Genomic DNA, 17,878 nt, shown 5'->3' with positions numbered 1-17,878 from the left:
ATTAAGTTTCCCTTTTAAAATATTATGCCTATGAATATAATATTCCAGATATGGTCTGAACTAATCTATACGAAGTTTTATTTCCATAAACTCAGTGTTTTAAAATGAACCCCAAGAATGTTTACTTCTTTTTTTTTTCTTTTTTCTTTTTTTTATATCTTTATTGATTTCAGAGAGAGGAAGGGAGAGGGAGAGAGAGAGAAACATCAATGATGAGAGAGTCATTGATCGAGCCCACAACCCGGGCATGTGCCCTGACCGGGAATCAAACCCTGATCGCCTGGATCCTAGGTCGACGCTCAACCTCTGAGCCATGCCCGGACGGGCAAGAATGTTTACTTCTTTTGCAGCTGTTTCAAACATACTGTTACCTCGTTTTGGTTTTTGGATTGTTTATTTTTTTGCATGAACAGTTGTCAAGCCCTTTTGAACAAACTCCAAATGGAGATGCCTAGTGCCTTGAGCCTTGGCTGGGAGTTAGGAGAGACCTAGTTTCTAGGCTTAGATCCATGTGTGATTTGTTGTACGGCCCTAGAAAACTCTTAGAGCCTGTGAATTCGTAACAGAGGCAGTGGGAGTTATATGACAGAGAAAAAGCTCCAAACCCATCGAATGAAAAGCCAGGAATAATGGATTTGACTCACAGCTTCCTAAGTACAAGAAGATATGCAAATGCATGTCAGTAAGAACTTGGAGCCCATTTTCAGCATGTGCTATAATTTAAGTGACTATAGAAATTAACATTACACAGCCCCCAAAGACTGACCTTTGGACCTCTTCCATTCTCTATAACTCTCTCCCCAATTGACCTCATTCAGTCTCATAGTTGTAAATGCCACATAATATTGACATTTCTTTTTAATTGTTCAAAATATTACAGATGTCCCTTTTTCTCCCCATTGACCTCTTCCACCCCGCCCCACCCCCTCCCTAGTCTCTCGCCATGCCATTGTCTGTGCCCTTGGGTTGTGCATATATGCATATAAATTCTTTGGTTAATCTCTCCCCCCACCCACTCCCCTTCCCTCCAAGATTCGTTAGTCTGATCCATGCTTCCATGTCATTGAATCTGTTCTGTTCATTAGTTTATTAGGTTCTTTAGATTCCGCATATAAGTGAGATCATGTGATGTTTGTCTTTCTCTGCCTGGCTTATTTCACTTAGCATAATTTTCTCCAGGTCCATCCATTACTGCCCCAAAGGGTACGAGATCCTTCTTTACAGCTGCATAGTACTCCATGGTGTAAATGTCCCACAGCTTTTTTATCCACTCATCTCCTGATGGGCACTTGGGCTGTTCCCCGATCTTAGCTATTGTAAACTGTGCTGCTGTGAACATAGGGGTGCATATATTCTTTCTGATTAGTGTTTCAGGATTCTTAGGATATATTCCTAGAAGTGGGAGTATTGACATTTTATTCTCAAATTTTATCTCCAACCCAAGTCTCTCCCCTACATACTAGATCTGTATATTCAACTGCCTGCTCACTGGATGTTTTATAGGCACCTCAAACCTCCTATGTCTTAAAAGCTGAGCTCCTGAGTTCCAGCCTTGCCTCTCTTCAGTCTATTCACAACACTATAGCAAGATTCATTCTTTTAAAACAAGTCAGGTCATATCACTTCTCAGCTCAAAACCCTCCCATGGCTTCCCAACCTCACTCTGAGTAAAGGCTAAAAATTCTTACAATGGCCTACAAGGCCCTATACCATGCAGCTTCCCATTACATTTCTAATCACATCTCTACTTCCCCAAACCTCCTGCCTCCCCCAGTTATTTGTTTCACTCCAGTCATACTAGTCTTCTTACTGTTATTTTATTATTTTGAAACTCTCCTGCTTTAAGACTTTTGCACTTGCTAGCCCCTCTGCTGGGTATCTTATCTCCAGTTCTTAACCAAAAATCACCTCTCAGAAGAGGCCTGTCCTGGCTACTCTTTTAAAACTGTACAAACACTCCCTATCAAAATTTTCTCCATAGCACTTATTATCACATAGCATGTATTTTTACTAATTTATTGTTGTCTTTTGTCCCCTGACTTGAACATGACATCCATGAGAGCAGAGATTTCTGCCTGTTTTGTACTCCTCTATTTCCAGCACTCAGAACTGGAGAAACTGTTTGGTGAAAGGTGTCCAGAGACTTTATTATACTTTACCCCCTTGTTGAGGTCTCTGATATACCCTGTGCATGTAAACAGATAAAAGAAGGTTTATGACATTACAAAATGTTTTCATTTAGGAACTTCTGCCAGCCTTTCTCAACCAGGGTTCCTCATCTGAATCACAGAACACAGAAAAGGGTTTGAGAGGCTGTTTTTCTTAGATCTTCAAAGGAAGGGTCATAACTAGTACCCTTCAAGAGGCATAGGAGAGAAGTTGATTCATATATTCAACGGATGCTTCAAGGCATTAGGGCTTAATGCTAGTGGAAACCAGGTTGAAAAAGGCTGCATTAGTCCCTAAAATTATTTTATAAAAAACAAACTTCTAAAAATTCTTTCCCTAAGCACAAAACCTCATAAAAACAAATGAACAGAAGACTCTTCTTCAAAGTCAGATCATTCTCAGTAATATATTTCTGAAAAAGCTGTCTTTGCAGTGAGCTAATTGGTTAAGGATAGGAAAACTGAAGTCTCTTAGGTCATAATTGGTTGAAGTATTTTCACATTTTTCCTAATAATAAAGTTTTGTTTATTTGTATTTTGGTTGCTAACATAGCTTTTCACATGTTCTAGAGTGTTATTCATCGGGGAAACCTGCTGTGTATTGCCACACAGTTCCCCACTATTACTTCTATTACCAAATGAAAAGATTGGGCCCAAGAGGAATTGCCTCACTTAAAATAGTCTAATAGGACTAATTCAGCCAGGAGTCTGCCTGCTGCTTCTCCTAGCAGTAACCCTCAATATCCCAGCTGCTAGGAGGTAAGGCTTCATCAGGCTTGAGCCATAGAACATATGTATGCATGTTCTATGGGATCGATTGTGGATTAGTGATCCATCAAGTTATGTTTTGATTCTGGGATATCATGAAACAAGACAACATCTTGCGGTAAAGTTATATTATACTTTATATTACTTTTCTACCTAGAAGTTGAACCTTTTTTGATATTATCTCATTTATTTATTTATTTTTAAAAGTATATTTCTTTGATTTTAGAGAGAAAGGAAGGGAAAGGGAGAGAGAGATAGAAACATCAATGATGAGAGAGACTCATTGATCAGCTGCCTCCTGCACGCCCCCCCATCGGGGATTGAGCCCAAAACCCAGGCATATGACCTGACATGGAATCGAACCTCGATTTCCTGGATCATAGGTCAATGCTCAACCGCTGAGCCACACCAGCAGGGTGGTATTATCTCATTTATTCATAAGATTTTTCTGGTTTTAGTTAGAAGAAGGAGAGAGAGGCTCTGTTATACTCCCTATTTTACATGTGGAGAAATTGAAAACCGGTCACTTAACTAATTAGAGGTGAAGCAAGAGCTAAGGTCTCAGGCCAGTACTTCGGTAGGTTATTGCTTTGGTTATCGATCATTCATTTTTAATTAAATCATGACTCCGGGCTTCAGAGTGTGCTAACAAGAACAAACACGCTAGAAACTTTTCAAGTGTGTGTGTACATAAGTGTTGGATTTCTCTACATTTTCCCAGGAAAATGTTTAATGCTATTTCAACTATTCTCATGAATGTGCTACTTTAAATATCACGGCAGAAATGAGTATGGATTAAAAAAATAAGTGTCGTCCTAGTTTGGGAATAATCTTTCCACTGTGTTTGCAGAAATAACTCCTGGTCTGGGTCTGTCAGCCATTTTGCATTCACATATTTTTCAGTCTAGACAACTGGTATTTTTGGTTCTTACCTGAACACAGATCTATATCAAGGGCTCTTTGAAAACAAATTCATTTTAGCTCCAAAACAAAACCACATTAGTTGAACTAATTACAAGTTAACTACTGTTAAGAAAATAAAATACTGTTTTTTGGGTGGGTTTTTTAAAATTTTAGGATAGGAAAATAGTATAAATAATTTTTTTCTTTGAGTTGGAAGAAAACAACTCAAGTCAAAAATTAAAGTGCTTCTCTCAAGGGGAAATTTGGGGGAGGTGTCATTTTCATTGTTGTTTTTTCCCCCCCCAAGTCATCCTTAGAAGCTGAAAGAGGCATAGGAGAGGAAAGCTATTCTGGGTAGAGTTAGGCCTCCAGTCTCAACCTTTTTAATCACTGCCAGCCAACCACCTGCTGCTTGGGTAGATTGGGAAATGACAGAGGGTAGAAAGAAAAGAAACTGCTAAATAACATTGTATGTATATTATTCCTTTCCTGTTCAAAATCCTAAAGCTAAGAACCCTTAAAGATGTTATGTGAGGTATTGAATTTAAAAATATGTGCAAAAGCCAGTAATAATATACGGTATCATTTATTGTATGCTTTACACCAAGCATTGCATTAAACTCTTTACTTACATCATCTTAGTTAATCTTTTTAATAACTTGTCTTCGACAAGTCATGTCTGCCTGTTATACAGTCTGTTTCACAGTACATATTACAGCCATAAGGAAAGAAAAACTCTAAATGACTAATTTTATAATTAGTTACTTCATGTCTGACTCACAAACTAGACTGAAAACTCAGTGAAGGTAAAGACAGCCTGTATTTGTCCTGTATCCCCAGCACTTGGAATGTGCTTGGTACATAGCAGATGCACAATAAAAATTTGTTGAATTTTTGTGTGAATTTGAATGTGTGAATGACTGAATACATGATTGAATGAACAAACCTATTAAATAGATTTTGGTATCACCTCTACTTTATTCACCTAGAAGCATAAACTGAGACTTCAACCTAAGTCTGACTCTAGAACACATAACCACTATATTTAAATGGCCACTGGGGAACATAAAAATCATCATGGCTCTGGAAAAGGGTTTGAAATTTCTGGGTGTTCTAAATGTGAACACTTTCTTCAAAAGCAATTATCCTATAAATTTGGATCAGGATTAGGGATGCTGTTATTTTCTTCTCTCAGGTGGTAGAAGCATGGTGGCCTCAGCCTCCAAGTCATAAGCCGTTCTGGGTATTGATTAGTGAAACAGATGACTGCCCAGGGAGCTGTTTCTGGGCTCTCTTGCCAAAGGTACTTTGAGCTCTCACTCACCCTAGGGGGGAGAACCCTAGACATTTTGTACAGATTAGCTCCTTTCAAGAACAAAAGTCTCTTTGGGGATTTATTAATTCCCTTACCTCCCCTAGTGACCCAAGTTCATTCTTGTTGCCTCGTGTTAGGACTTTGCTCTAAGGCTGTTTTCCAGCTCCAAGAGAGATGCCGAGGCCCCTGCTGCCCAAACATTTTGTAGTGCCATGCCTGATTAACCAGGCAAGGTCAGACTTGCCTTTTACAGCCCTCCCAGAGATAGACCCTTTGCTAAGAAATCTCAGAAATGTCTTAATTCTCTGGATATAAGTAGATCAGAGTACTAGAGACCTTAAGAGCTCTAAGATTTTGCAGGTTTCTCCCCTTCAAAGTGCTGGAAGTTCTTCTTATCTCATTGGGAAATGCAAAATGCTTTCTAGACAGTGCTTTATGTTCCCAACCTTCCTCCCCCAAAACCTTGACGACTGCTTAGGAAGAAACTATCCACAGAAACTTAAACATAAATCAAGGAAGGAAAATGATTCATAGCATCCAACAAACAATCAGCAACTTCAGAATTAAATGAAGACGAGGAAGACTTTAGCTGAACATGGGCATAGCAGCAGCAGCTGCCTATTAGCCACAATCAGAAGTCATACCTTTCACCATCTAGTGTGTCTTGCTAAATGGATTTGTCATCAGAGCATTTTATTACACCAAAAGAGAATTTCTCATTTCTTTGGGAGTCTAAAATGCCTGATGCAGGACCCACTGAGGCCAGCAAGAAGGGAGAGAGCATGCTGAATACTTCATTGTCGGTGTCTAATTGGCTCTGCAGGCATAGTTCAGCCTCATCAGAGCCAGCCTTAAAAAAGAAAGCTCTGTTATATCAGACAAACACTTTTTGTGTGTTTCTTAATTACTTTCCCACGGGTTCCTTGTTTTCTAAGTCTTATCTGTTTAGTTATTGTACTAAAACACAAATTACATCAGGCGTTTAAGCAGCAGACTGAGAAGGGTAGCTAGGATCCCAGACACCCCCGGGTTCATGACTGGGACCTTGCATTTAGAACTTAACCTATTGCTTCCACGGTATAATCTCTCTTTGCGTATTCAGGACCCTCTCGTGTTCTGAAAATAAAGTCAGCCCTGGATTCCAAGTGAATGCTATCCAGAGGGAATGTCTTTGACGACTTCTCTCAGATTCCTCTTTCTGACCTCTGGGTAGGTCTTTCCATAGGAGGTGATCGGGACAGCTCCACAGGGCCATTTAGGTGCTCACCAGATGTGTAAATGTGTATGATGCTGATGACCTGGGAAGCCTCAGTTCCTCCATGGGTTGGAGCTTTCAAGGAAGCTATTTTTTCCCCTGAGGGTTTTTCGTTCTGTGCTTCCAGCTGCATCATATACAGATAGCTCTGATGATGAGACATCTCCCAGGGACAAGCAGCAAAAGAATTCTAAGGGAAGCAGTGACTTTTGTGTCAAGAACATCAAACAGGCAGAGTTTGGACGAAGAGAGATTGAAATTGCCGAACAAGGTAAGGAAAGCAAGCACTTTTTCCTCCCAAGCTGCCTGTATTTTTTTGGTCTATATTAATTGCCTTTCAGGGCCTGGGGCCTAGTAACTTGTGAAATTTCATTGTGATATGGAAGACTACTTATAACAAAAAAAAATAATCTGAGCCCAGGAAACACTGTGGGGAGGGAGTAAACTCTGGCTGGTCTAGAAGGAACCCCTCTACTAGGAAAATGGAGAGAGACCAGATAAAGAGGGCTGGGATATAGGGAATCAGAACACTGGAGCATTCGCCTCTGAAAGTCCCTTAGAAAGAAAGATCAGGTTTATTGTCTTGATCCCTTAAGAGACCTAATCTAACAGGGGACCTCAGCAGGGGAAGGGTCTTACCTTAAGAGAATAAGTTTTTCTCTTTATTCTTTCTTTCTCATTCCTTCCTCTCTAATTTGCTGTTTATGTATTGGGCCTTTTCAGAAATGCCTGCACTGATGGCTTTGAGGAAGAGAGCTCAAGGAGAAAAACCTTTGGCTGGAGCCAAAATTGTGGGCTGCACACACATCACCGCTCAGACTGCTGTAAGTCTTTTTCCTTTCCCCACGTAACAATAGTTAATAACAGCCCCAGCTATTGCGTGCTTGCAGCTTGCCAAGTGCTAGGCGAAGAGCTTAACAAGTATTAATTCATTAATCCTCATAATGGCCGTGTAAAGCAGGTACTCCTAGTTCCAGTTTATGAACGAGGAAGTTGAGGCTCAGAGAGTTTAAGTAATTTGTCCAAGGCGATACAGCTAGTAAATCATAGAATCCAGATTTGAACTTCAGCCCTGGCCGGTGTGGCTCATTGGGCTGGGCATCGTTCTGTACAGCAAAAGGTTGCCAGCTCAATTCCAGTCAGGGCACATGCCTGGGTTGCAGGCTTGATCCCAGGTAGGGGGCATGCAGGAGGCAGCCAATCAGTGTATGGCTCTCACATCGATGTTTCTCTCCCTCTCCCTCTCCCTCCCTCTCTCTCTAAAAATCAATTTTAAAATCTTTAAAAAAAATTTTTTTGAACTTCAATATGCCTGGTTTCCATGCTTATGCTTTCTCCACTATCCTACACTGCGTCCCCTTATCTTCTCTTCCAGTGTCATTTCTACAAGGCAACTCTGTGTTAGGCTGCTTTCAGCTGCAGATAAGAGGAAACCTGATTCTACCTGGCTTATACATAAAGGAGTTTATTACATTACAAAGCTAGAAGTCCAGATGCAGGATCTCAGGGCTCCAGTTTCATCTGACAGTAACTGTCTTGGAGCTGCCTTGTCACTGCATTTAATTCACCCTTAGGCTGATAGCAAGGTGGTTATAGCTCTCCAAGCCATCACAAACTGACATGAAGAGGGAGAAGCACCATTTCTCCCACTCTCCCAAGAGCAAGGAAACCTTTCCCAGAAATCCTCCAGGATACTCCATCATGTCTCATTGAGCAGAACTGGATCACATGCCCCTGCCCCAGTCCTGGGACTGGGATTACCATGATTGGTTAGACCAATGATTCTAACCCCTATCAGTCAGCGTTCCCTTTTTATAAAAAAATATTTTGCAGTGCCCCTGTCTGTATTTTCTTGAAGTGAATTCAGATATAACCTATTTAACTACTACAATTTTTTAAAATCAACATAAAATTTTAACTGAAATATGAAGGAAGAATAAAAGGAAAATAATTTATAATAAAATAATGTGTATTTCAATATAAAAATGCTTGGGTACAAGTACAGTAGAACAGTCAGATATTTGTACTTACTCATAGCATTATTTGAATGAAAGTGCTATATGTAGATAGATAGAAACTGCTATTAGTTCTAGAGCATCAGAATAGCATTGCCAAATTATATGATTTTTTTTTATAATCCTCAGCTGAGGATGTTTTTTCTATTGCTTTTCAGAGAGAGTGGAAGGGGAGAGAGAGAGAGAGAGAGAGACATCTATTGGTTGCCTCCTACGCACACCCCAACTGGGGCCAGGGATCAAACCTGGAACTGAGGTAGTTGCCCTTGGCTGGAAGGGAACCCAGCCAGGACCCTTCAGTCTGCAGGCTGATGCTCTAACCACTGAGAAAACCAGCTAGGGCCAAATTATATGATTATAGCAACTTTTTGTAAATTTCTGAATAATAACAAAAAGTATGAGTTTTCATTTACACAGTTGCATTCTTGGAAAAACTTACTATTTTGTATTAAAACTGCAAAAACACTATTTGTTAATATGTGAAATGGAACAAGGTTCTAAACTCAGATAATTATAAATAGGCTTCTCACTCATGTGAACTTTTCATTGGAACATTTGAAAATTGTACCAGATGTGGCCCGGTTTCTTGTTGTAAAAGACTGTCTTGCACTTTGAAACTGGCTCTGCCCATTAAATGCCAGCAACACCCCCCTCCCAAATACTGTGATAACCAAAAATGCCCCCACAATTTTCCAAAGTTCCTCTGTTGAGAACCACTGACTTAGAGTCACCATCAAAGATGTAATAGATACTGAGTTGCCCACCACAATGAGACCACTACAGGAAATTGGTGTATTGGGAAACGGTCCAGAATTTTTTGTAGGATATGTAAGATCCAGGTTATTTTATAGCCAGATCAACTTCCGAAAGATTGCCTCCTGAAGCACAACACTTATGTGGCCACATTCCTTAAGAACAGCAGAGATTCCTCAAGACACAGCTGCTGTTAGCATCTTCCCTATGAGACTTTTCTAGGTTACATGTTCTCTGAGGAAAAGATTGCAGCCCAAAATTAATATAATAAATTGAAAAGCTTTCTCTTTTTGGAGCTATAGACTAATGAATTGAGGCAGAAATACTCTTTGAACCTTTTTTGGGCTTTCCCAGGCAGGGACATGAGACTTCAGTGTAGTGGCTTAAAATAGTAAGTGCTTCTGTACTGTCTCATGTTGCTAAATTATATCTAGGTTCTTTTTTACCTCCTGGCTCACTGAACATTAGCACCCTTCAAGGTTCCTTTCTACCTTTTCATGGAGTAATCAAAATCAGAGTTAATCAAAACTAGTTTACCAATTTAACATTATTTTAATGTACTCTCCTCACATTTTTTTTTCCTTTAAAAATTAATTAGAAAGGAATTTTGCTTTGTTTTATTTTTAATTATTTTATTTTTCTGATTATAAAAGCAGTCATGCTCATTTTACTATATTCAAACATTACCATAATCTATAATGTAGAAAGACAGTCTCCTATAATCCCGTTTCCATTGTTTTTCAGAGAGAGTGGAAGGGAGAGAGAGAGAAACATCGATGTGAGACACATTGATTGGTTGTAGGTAACCCCACTATTACATGAGGGGGTTTGCCTACATTAGTAGAGTTATAATTAACTATTATAGCTAACAGTTTCCTATCCATGTTTCTAGTAGACTTGGATCGATTTATATTGTTAGGTATGTTTCATAGTTGCTTCTAACCAGGTTTCCTAGCTACTCCTAAGTGGTAGTGATTGAAAGTTGGGCTCTAAGCCCTGTCCTCTCACTCCTACCTGCCTTCGCTCCTGCTTGAGCCCTAATAGCCAGCAGTCTTGACTCAGAGTTCTTTGAACAGCTTTTATATTCTTGGTCCCAATGACTTTTATAGTTAATTTAAATTGCTTTGTAGGTAAGTGTCTGCGTCATTTTTTTGTTTGACAAATTCAGAATTCCCAGTTGTAGGAATTCAGAAATTCTTTAAGGTGAAAAATAAAAAAAGAGAGAAAAAAAATGGAATCAGATATTGAAAGGTAGCGTAGACTAGACATTTAGAGATATGAGCAGTTCTGCTACTAACTCACTCTGTGCCTTGGACAAATTACATGAGGGGTTAGCCTACGTTAGTAGAGTTGTTTGCAAGTGTTTGGTTTTTTAAAAAATTAGAGCTTATTTTTAATTAGAATTTTCATTTAGTATAGAATTATACTAATACAGACTTTTAAAAATGAAAATTAGCAGTACTCAGAGTTAACCACTGTCAGGAAATTGCAAAACAAGCTTTTTAACCAAAGCTTTATCATTGTTAAAATAGCTCTTAAAGCAGTAGGGTATGATATACTACCTTTTAAAAAAGAACCCTATCTCCATCTTAAATATTGAAATAAAACAAATCAGGATCAAATCAGTGGGTAAAATTTTTAAAAATATTTTTAAAATTTGAAATAAACAGATTTATAGAAAAGTTGCAAGTATGCTACAAATAACTTTTTTCTTAACCATTTGAAAGTTGCCAACCTTATGCTCCTTCACCCACAAATACTCAGTTTGTATTTTCTACAAACAGGAGCATTTTCCTATACAACCATTCAAAATTAGGAAATTAACATTGATTCATTATTGCCATCTAATTCTCAGACCTCATTTGAGTTTCACTGGTTATCCCAATATTTTTTATAATAAAAGGATTCAGTTCATAGCTCTGTATCTCATTTAATTGTCATTTCTCTTTAGTCTCCTTTAGTGCAGAACAGCCTCTAGTCTTTGACTTTCATGACCTTGACACTTTTGAAGATTATAGACAAATTATTCTATAGAATGTCCTCAATTTGGACTTTTCTGATACTTCCTCATTATTAGATTCAGGCTTTGCATCTTGGATAAGAAGTGAGCCTACATTTTTAAAATTTAATCTCATCAGGTGACACATGATTTCTATTTGTTCCACTGATATTCATTTTGACCCCTTGACTGAGGTGGTGTCTGGCAGACTTTTCCATTATAAAAATTATTTTTCCCTCTTTGTAATTATGAATAAGTATTTTGTGCAGTAGTAATATGAAACTGTGTAAATATCCAATTCTTCATCAAACTTTCAATTTATTCACTCATTTGCTTATTTTATTTGTATGGAGTCATTATTTCCTATTTTATTTAATGGATTATAATCCATTGCTATCATTATTTATTATGATGCCCAAATTGTTCAAATTTTGACCAAGGGGGAGCCCCTTCAGTCTGGCTTTTGTGGCTTGTCTTTTGGCATATCTCTTTTATTCTTTGAGCACTTCTTTGCTTAGGGTAAGGAAGATGATCTAAACTCAGCTTGTACATTCTCTGTCCTACTCCTGGAATCAGCCATTTCTACAAGGAGCCCCGTTTTTTAGTGGACCTGTACACTGATGTGCTCTTTGCTGTTGGGATGTCATTGTTCCTGGATCCTCCTTCATTAATTTCCAAATATAATTGCCCATTAACTCTTCATATATTTCTTTTGCCCTGTTTTCTCCTTCTGTGGCTCCAATTACATGTATGTTTACCATTTGAAAGTATCCCATAGATCTTGGATGCTCTCTTCTGATTTCCCCTCCACTCTTTTTCCTTTCTATGTTTCAGTTTGGTGATTTTTGTTTATCTGTCTTTAAGTTCTATCCTCAGTTATTGCCCAGTCTGATGATAAACCTGATGAAAGAATTCTTTTTTTATTTTTTATTTTTTTATTTCAGAGACAGAAAGGGAGAGGGAGAGAGCGACAGATAGAAACATCAATGATGAGAGAGTCATTGATCGGCTGCCTCCTGCACACCTCCTACTGGAGACTGAGCCCGCAACCCGGGCATGTGCCCTGACCGGGAATCAAACTATGACCTCCTGGTTCATAGGTCAACCCTCAGCCACTGAGCCACACCAGCAAGCCTGATGAAAGAGCTCTTAATCTCTGATACCTTTCTAAAAAACATCTTCTGACATTTCTATATGGCTTATTTTTATTGTTTCTATCTCTCTGCTGAAATTCCCTATCTATTCATGGGTATTGTCCATCTTTTTCACTACATCCCTTAACATAAACATATTAATCGTAGTTAATTTAAAGTTCCTGTCTGCTCAAACATCTAGCTCATCACAGAGTCTAATTCCCTTGAATACTTTATTTTTTGACATTTGGTTGTTGTTCTTTCTCACTTTTTTGTGTATCTTAAAATTTTATATTGAACAGTAGTATATTATTTTCTACTATTGTCATGAATTGGGCTGGATTTCAGTTCTGTTGTTCTGCATTATAGGATTCAAATTCCTCCAGCAATGGGCTGCTGCTACCTTGTGATTTGAGGTTACCAGAGGGCTGTCCTGAGTTTTTTGGCTTCATCCTCAGCTTTCAGCTGCTTCTGCACGTGCTTGCTAGGAAGCCAGTGTGGTGGGGGGAGGCTTTCTTCAAGTGCATGCACACCTGTAACACTAGACTTGTTTCCTGGAGCTAGGCTCCTGGTGAGCACAAGTAGGATTCTTGGATCTTCTGATCCAGCCTCAGTCTTACGCAGGCCCCTGTGAAGGGAGGACTTTTGCAGTGTTCCCACCTCTCCTCTCTGTAGCAGCCACATTTTGCCTTGTATCTGTGATAGATCTTGAGCAGATTTTTTTCCTGCCCCTCCTGGAGAAGTAGCAGATCTTTACTTTGTATCAGTGGATTGTCCAGGCCCGAGAAGCTTTCCTGCTCCTCCCCCACTAGCAGAGACTTTCTGCCTGATCCCTGACGGCAGGCATATTTCCTGCTCCTGCTCCTACAGCTCAAGGCCTTTGCTTCCTATGAGAGGTTATGGGGAAGTGCGCAGGTTTCTTGCCTGTCTGAGCACAGCCAGTGTTCCCTGGGAACTCTGGGTGGAAGCCCCTGGAAAAGAGCTTGATGTGAGTGTGAAATCTCCTTGTGCCTGTAGTTACCAGAAATTCCAAACTGACACACTCTTCCACACTCATTTACTGACTCATTACAATTATAACTACTTTTTTTTTCTAATGTATGCCAGCCACCTCTTTTCCTGTGCTTTGCCAAAGGTAAAACTGCTCCTTCTCTCCTTAAAGGGATGTGTCACTCTGTGCAGTTCAGATCACTGGGTAGCTTTATGACTTCAGCTGTTTGATGGGGTCAAGATAAGTTACAGTTTTGTAGACCATCTGGCTTTTTCTTGTTAGGGTATGAGCTTCTCTTGTAGCTTTCTATATACTAAGAAGAAACAGAGCTATAAATTGATGATTTTTAAGAAATGTTTGGACTCTGAAATCCTTGGTTTAATTAAGTCATACAGAGAGGCTCAGTATGTTAACTGGGTAAATGCATAGAGCACAGAGCTCGGCTGGAGCCTTCCCCCATGCCTACCCCCAACTGTTGACCTCTTATCGAAATACTAACTAGTTTCTGTAGAACACACTTTGAAAATTTTGGGCCCCAAAATTTCTTCTTGTCAAATATATAAACTTAATCTCCTTGACCAATTGTTTGGCTCAGGCTTGCTCATCTCATGCTTTCTCTTTAATATAGGTGCTGATGGAAACTCTGGGTGCTCTGGGGGCACAGTGCCGATGGGCTGCCTGCAACATCTATTCCACTCTCAATGAAGTGGCTGCTGCTTTAGCAGAAAGTGGTAAGATCTTTGCCCTTTCTCTGTGTCTTTGGCTAAAGTGAGTCTCCAAAAAGTTCCATTATTTCAATATAAATCTTTAAGAAAGGTTGACATTAAAGGAGCTGTCTTCGTAGAAATGGATCCCTATTTTTGATGAGTTTGCTCTCTCTCCGGACTTCTCTTGTTAAATACGATCTAAGTAACTTTATTAACTAGTTACCTGGTAACTGGAATTCCCACCATTTCCCAACTATACTTTGATCTTTCTTGCTTCCATACAGAAGATATTTACAGTCGCAAATTCCTTCTTATGTCTAATAATCCTTTATTAGTTAATGCTTTGCCTTATCTTCCTAATATTAGAGCACCAGTGAGCACTATTCACTGTCTAAGGTAATATGGATTAAAAAAGAAAATGCTTCAGGCATAGTTTTGTGGTCCTGTTGGTTTTTCAGCACTTTGCCCTGATTCAATGTTTGGTGCTTCTGCTTCGGCAGCAAACAGGATTTGACCTAGAAGATTAATATTTGATCACAACAGCCACTGACACTTGAAGGACAAAAGAAATAGAGAAATTTGGACTTTGCCAGTTTCTCTCCTCACTCCCTGGCAGCACAACACAGATCCAGGAACCAAACCCTTGCTTGAGAGCTCTTGAGAAATGCAGGCAAAGCTGGATAGTGCATGCATGTCTCTTTTTTTGCTAGCACTTTCAGCATTTCATTTGTTCTTTCATTTATATTCATGCACTTATAAAAATTTTATTAATGTGTAAAATATATAGAGAAAAATACACAAATATTAAATATATACTTACTATGCCTCCTATAAGAGGTATTGGGGACAAATAAGGCAGTGTCTTTGCCCTCAGAATCTTATATTGTCCTCGAGAAGAAAAGACACATTTATAGATAATGATAATACAAGAGCATAGATGATAAATGCCACAACAGATCATAAATCCAAATTCAGCACTCAAACAGGGTTTATAAAAGTTCAGATTCCACGAGAGGTCACTTCCAGCTGAGTTAATCAGGCTTTATTGGGAAACATGACACTTAACTGGCCATGAAGTATAATAAATGTTTTAACAGATGGACAAGAGTGTAAGGTTTTTCCTGATGGAGGACGGGATGACTAAAGAATGGAAGTAAGAAAGATCAGAGTGTAGTTGGGAAATGGTGAGAATTCCAGTTGGACTGAATCAAGAAGTTCTTATCTCTAGTTTCTTCTTTTGGCCCTTTAGTCATATTTTTAGCATCTATCATACTCTTGTCCCTTTTGTCCTCTCTCTGTAAAATCAATAAAAACAAAGCAAAATGACCACCAAAGACAAAGGGGTAGATAGGGAGCTGAAGACAATACTAATCAGTGAAGAAAGTCAATCCGAGGAGTACAGCAGAATGAGAGTGTGTGTAATTGAGGAAAGCCAGCATCTTGCCAGAATTGAGGGCCAGCCCCTTTTGTTAGGTTTTAATGGTTTCTCTTTGTTCCTTTTTCTCAGGATTTCCTGTCTTTGCTTGGAAAGGAGAGTCAGAAGATGACTTTTGGTGGTGCATTGATAGATGTGTGAACGTGGAAGGCTGGCAGCCAAACATGGTGGGTTAGATTTCTTCTCTCACAATTCTGTAAGGGGTGGGACAGAGAGGGAGGCTCTGGCCTAGGAGAGGGTTTCCCAACAGGACAGAAGGAAAATGACTTCTTTTCTATCTGATTACCTGGGCTTCTGACAAAACTAGATGCCTATGCTCAGGGCACATCAAGAATATTGAATCTCTTTATAGCCTCAATATGCTGTAATTGTTAGTGCTGATCTTAGAATCATTCATATTCATCAGCAACATTAAAATACTGTTCAGCAGCCCTGGCTGGGTGGCTCAGTTGGTTGGAGTGTCGCTCTCTGCGCCGAAGGGTCTTGGGTTCAGTTCCAGGTCTAGGAATATATGGGAGGCAGCCGATCAATGTTTCTTTCACATCAATGTATCTCCGGTCTCTCTCTCTCTGCTTCTCTCCCTCTCTCTTTCTCTCTCTCTCTCTCCCTCTCTCCTTCACCCTCTCTCCCTTCATCTCTCTGTAAAATCAATAAAAACAAAACAAAACAAGAAAACATATCCTCGGGTAAGGATTTAAAAAAAAAAATACTGCTCAGCATTCACACATGGCTGGTTAAAAAGTAAGATTGAGCCCGGCCGGGCGTGGCTCAGCGGTTGATCGTCGACCTAGGATCCAGGCGATCAGGGTTCGATTCCCGGTCAGGGCACATGCCTGGGTTGCGGGCTGCAGCTGATCAATGACTCTCTCATCATTGATGTTTCTATCTCTCTCTCTCCCCCTCCTTTCCTCTCTCTGAAATCAATAAAGATATATTTAAAAAAAAAAAAGTAAGATTGATGTGTTACCATTCCTTACCACCTCTCACTACCATCCCCTAACAACAATAATTGAACATGCACACACTCACACACACACCCCTCCTGTGGTACTAGCTTTCTCTCTAGAATCATGCTAAATTTATAGTAAACACGAAGGATTTCCAAATTCAAATTTCTTCTCTTTATTCATTCTCCATTTTAAGAAAGATAACTAGGTAAAGTTTTAGGTTTTTAATTTTTGCTTTTTAAAATTTTTGTTTTTTTTAAAAGATCAAGTTCTTGAAGGCCGATAGCATATTAGAGTCACAAAGAAGAAAAAAGCTGCACAAAGTATGAGGCACTCCTACTTTACAAACATTTCTGCATGTGAGTGTGAAGAGAAATTAAGGAATCAACTAAAAAAGAATCCCTGGAGTTGTAGCCTAACTCTTGCTGGCTGCTAAATGCGGCAGAGCAGGCTTCGCCTCGTACACAGCAGAGAAAAGCAGCCTCACTTTCTGGGTTCCGTGATTCAGATCACACCGAGTGCTGGTTTGAGGAAGCTGGTTAAAGCCTCATGTCCTGAAAGGGGGGGAGGAGTCCCCTGCAAGATGAGTCAGCTCATTCCAACAGGGGTTAACAGTGACAGGAGGGGGGATGACTGAAAGGGACTAAAGTTGATATGCCAGGGGATTTCTACTGGAAATGTAACAGTAATTTTATAGTCATGAGCACAGGGAGGACATGGGATTGTTCCCAGAGAGCTTTTATAGACTGTAGAGCCAAATTTCTGGAAAGGACAATTAAGAGGGTAAGACGAGGCTTAAAACAGTTGTTACCCCCCCAAAACAGGACCCATATCTCTTTGGATTCTGTCAAGATCTAGTACTTTTCCTTGCTTTCCAACCTCAGGAAGATTTCCTGGTGACAAGAATTTTCTGCAGTATAGTTGTTCCATGGTGAGGATTATGGGCTACGTTCATTAAGTACATATTAGAGATAGCATCTACATGCCTGTGTTAGTTACCTTTGTTAAAATTTCCAGAAAAGTGTTTGAGAATAGTGGGACTTAAGACATAGAGTTTCCAATTGCTCGATCTTTTTTCTCTCTCTGATTTTTTTGTGTGGCTAGAGAATCAGAAGCTGCAAGGGAAAACTCCGTGAGGGATTTCATACATGCAGAAAGGGAGAGAGAAACTCAGAGGAGCCTTTCTGTTTCTTAGGGCACCTGTTCTGAGGGTTTCTACTGAGAGAAAATGGAGCACAAACTTATAGTATGGAGCAAGTGTAGCATTTTAATGAGAGCTCTGTCTTGGATCCCTGCTTTCAAGTAAGGTTTAGTTGAATCAGAGAAAATAGATCAATAGTAAGAGCAGAAGCAAAAAAAGAAATCAGGTGGTAGACGTGAGGTTGGGGATTTTGTGTGCCCAGAGGTCCAGGGTGGCATTTTTGGCACTTGCAGTAGAGTTGATAATTGATGAACTGCAAAATGGGTGCATGCCAGTAGAGGGCCACTC

At 39.5% G+C, this 17,878-nt stretch overlaps 1 protein-coding gene across 9 annotated transcripts in view; it reads left to right on the top strand.

Moving 5' to 3' along the window:
• AHCYL2 (adenosylhomocysteinase like 2) overlaps positions 1-17,878 on the top strand; it is a 149,095-nt gene that overhangs the window by 103,826 nt on the left and 27,391 nt on the right. For all 9 annotated transcript variants that reach the window (XM_081146338.1, XM_081146339.1, XM_081146336.1 and 6 more), the window contains 4 exons: positions 6,537-6,680; positions 7,133-7,233; positions 13,929-14,031; positions 15,515-15,609. In XM_081146338.1, the coding sequence (XP_081002464.1) occupies positions 6,537-6,680; positions 7,133-7,233; positions 13,929-14,031; positions 15,515-15,609 (443 nt within the window). The remainder of the gene's footprint in view (positions 1-6,536; positions 6,681-7,132; positions 7,234-13,928; positions 14,032-15,514; positions 15,610-17,878) is intronic.

This window comes from Miniopterus schreibersii, assembly GCF_964146895.1.
Source record: "Miniopterus schreibersii genome assembly, chromosome: 9".
Classification (NCBI taxonomy): domain Eukaryota; kingdom Metazoa; phylum Chordata; class Mammalia; order Chiroptera; family Miniopteridae; genus Miniopterus; species Miniopterus schreibersii.
The sequence above is the reverse complement of the archived record's forward strand: the minus strand, read 5'-3'. Positions and strand labels throughout refer to the sequence as shown.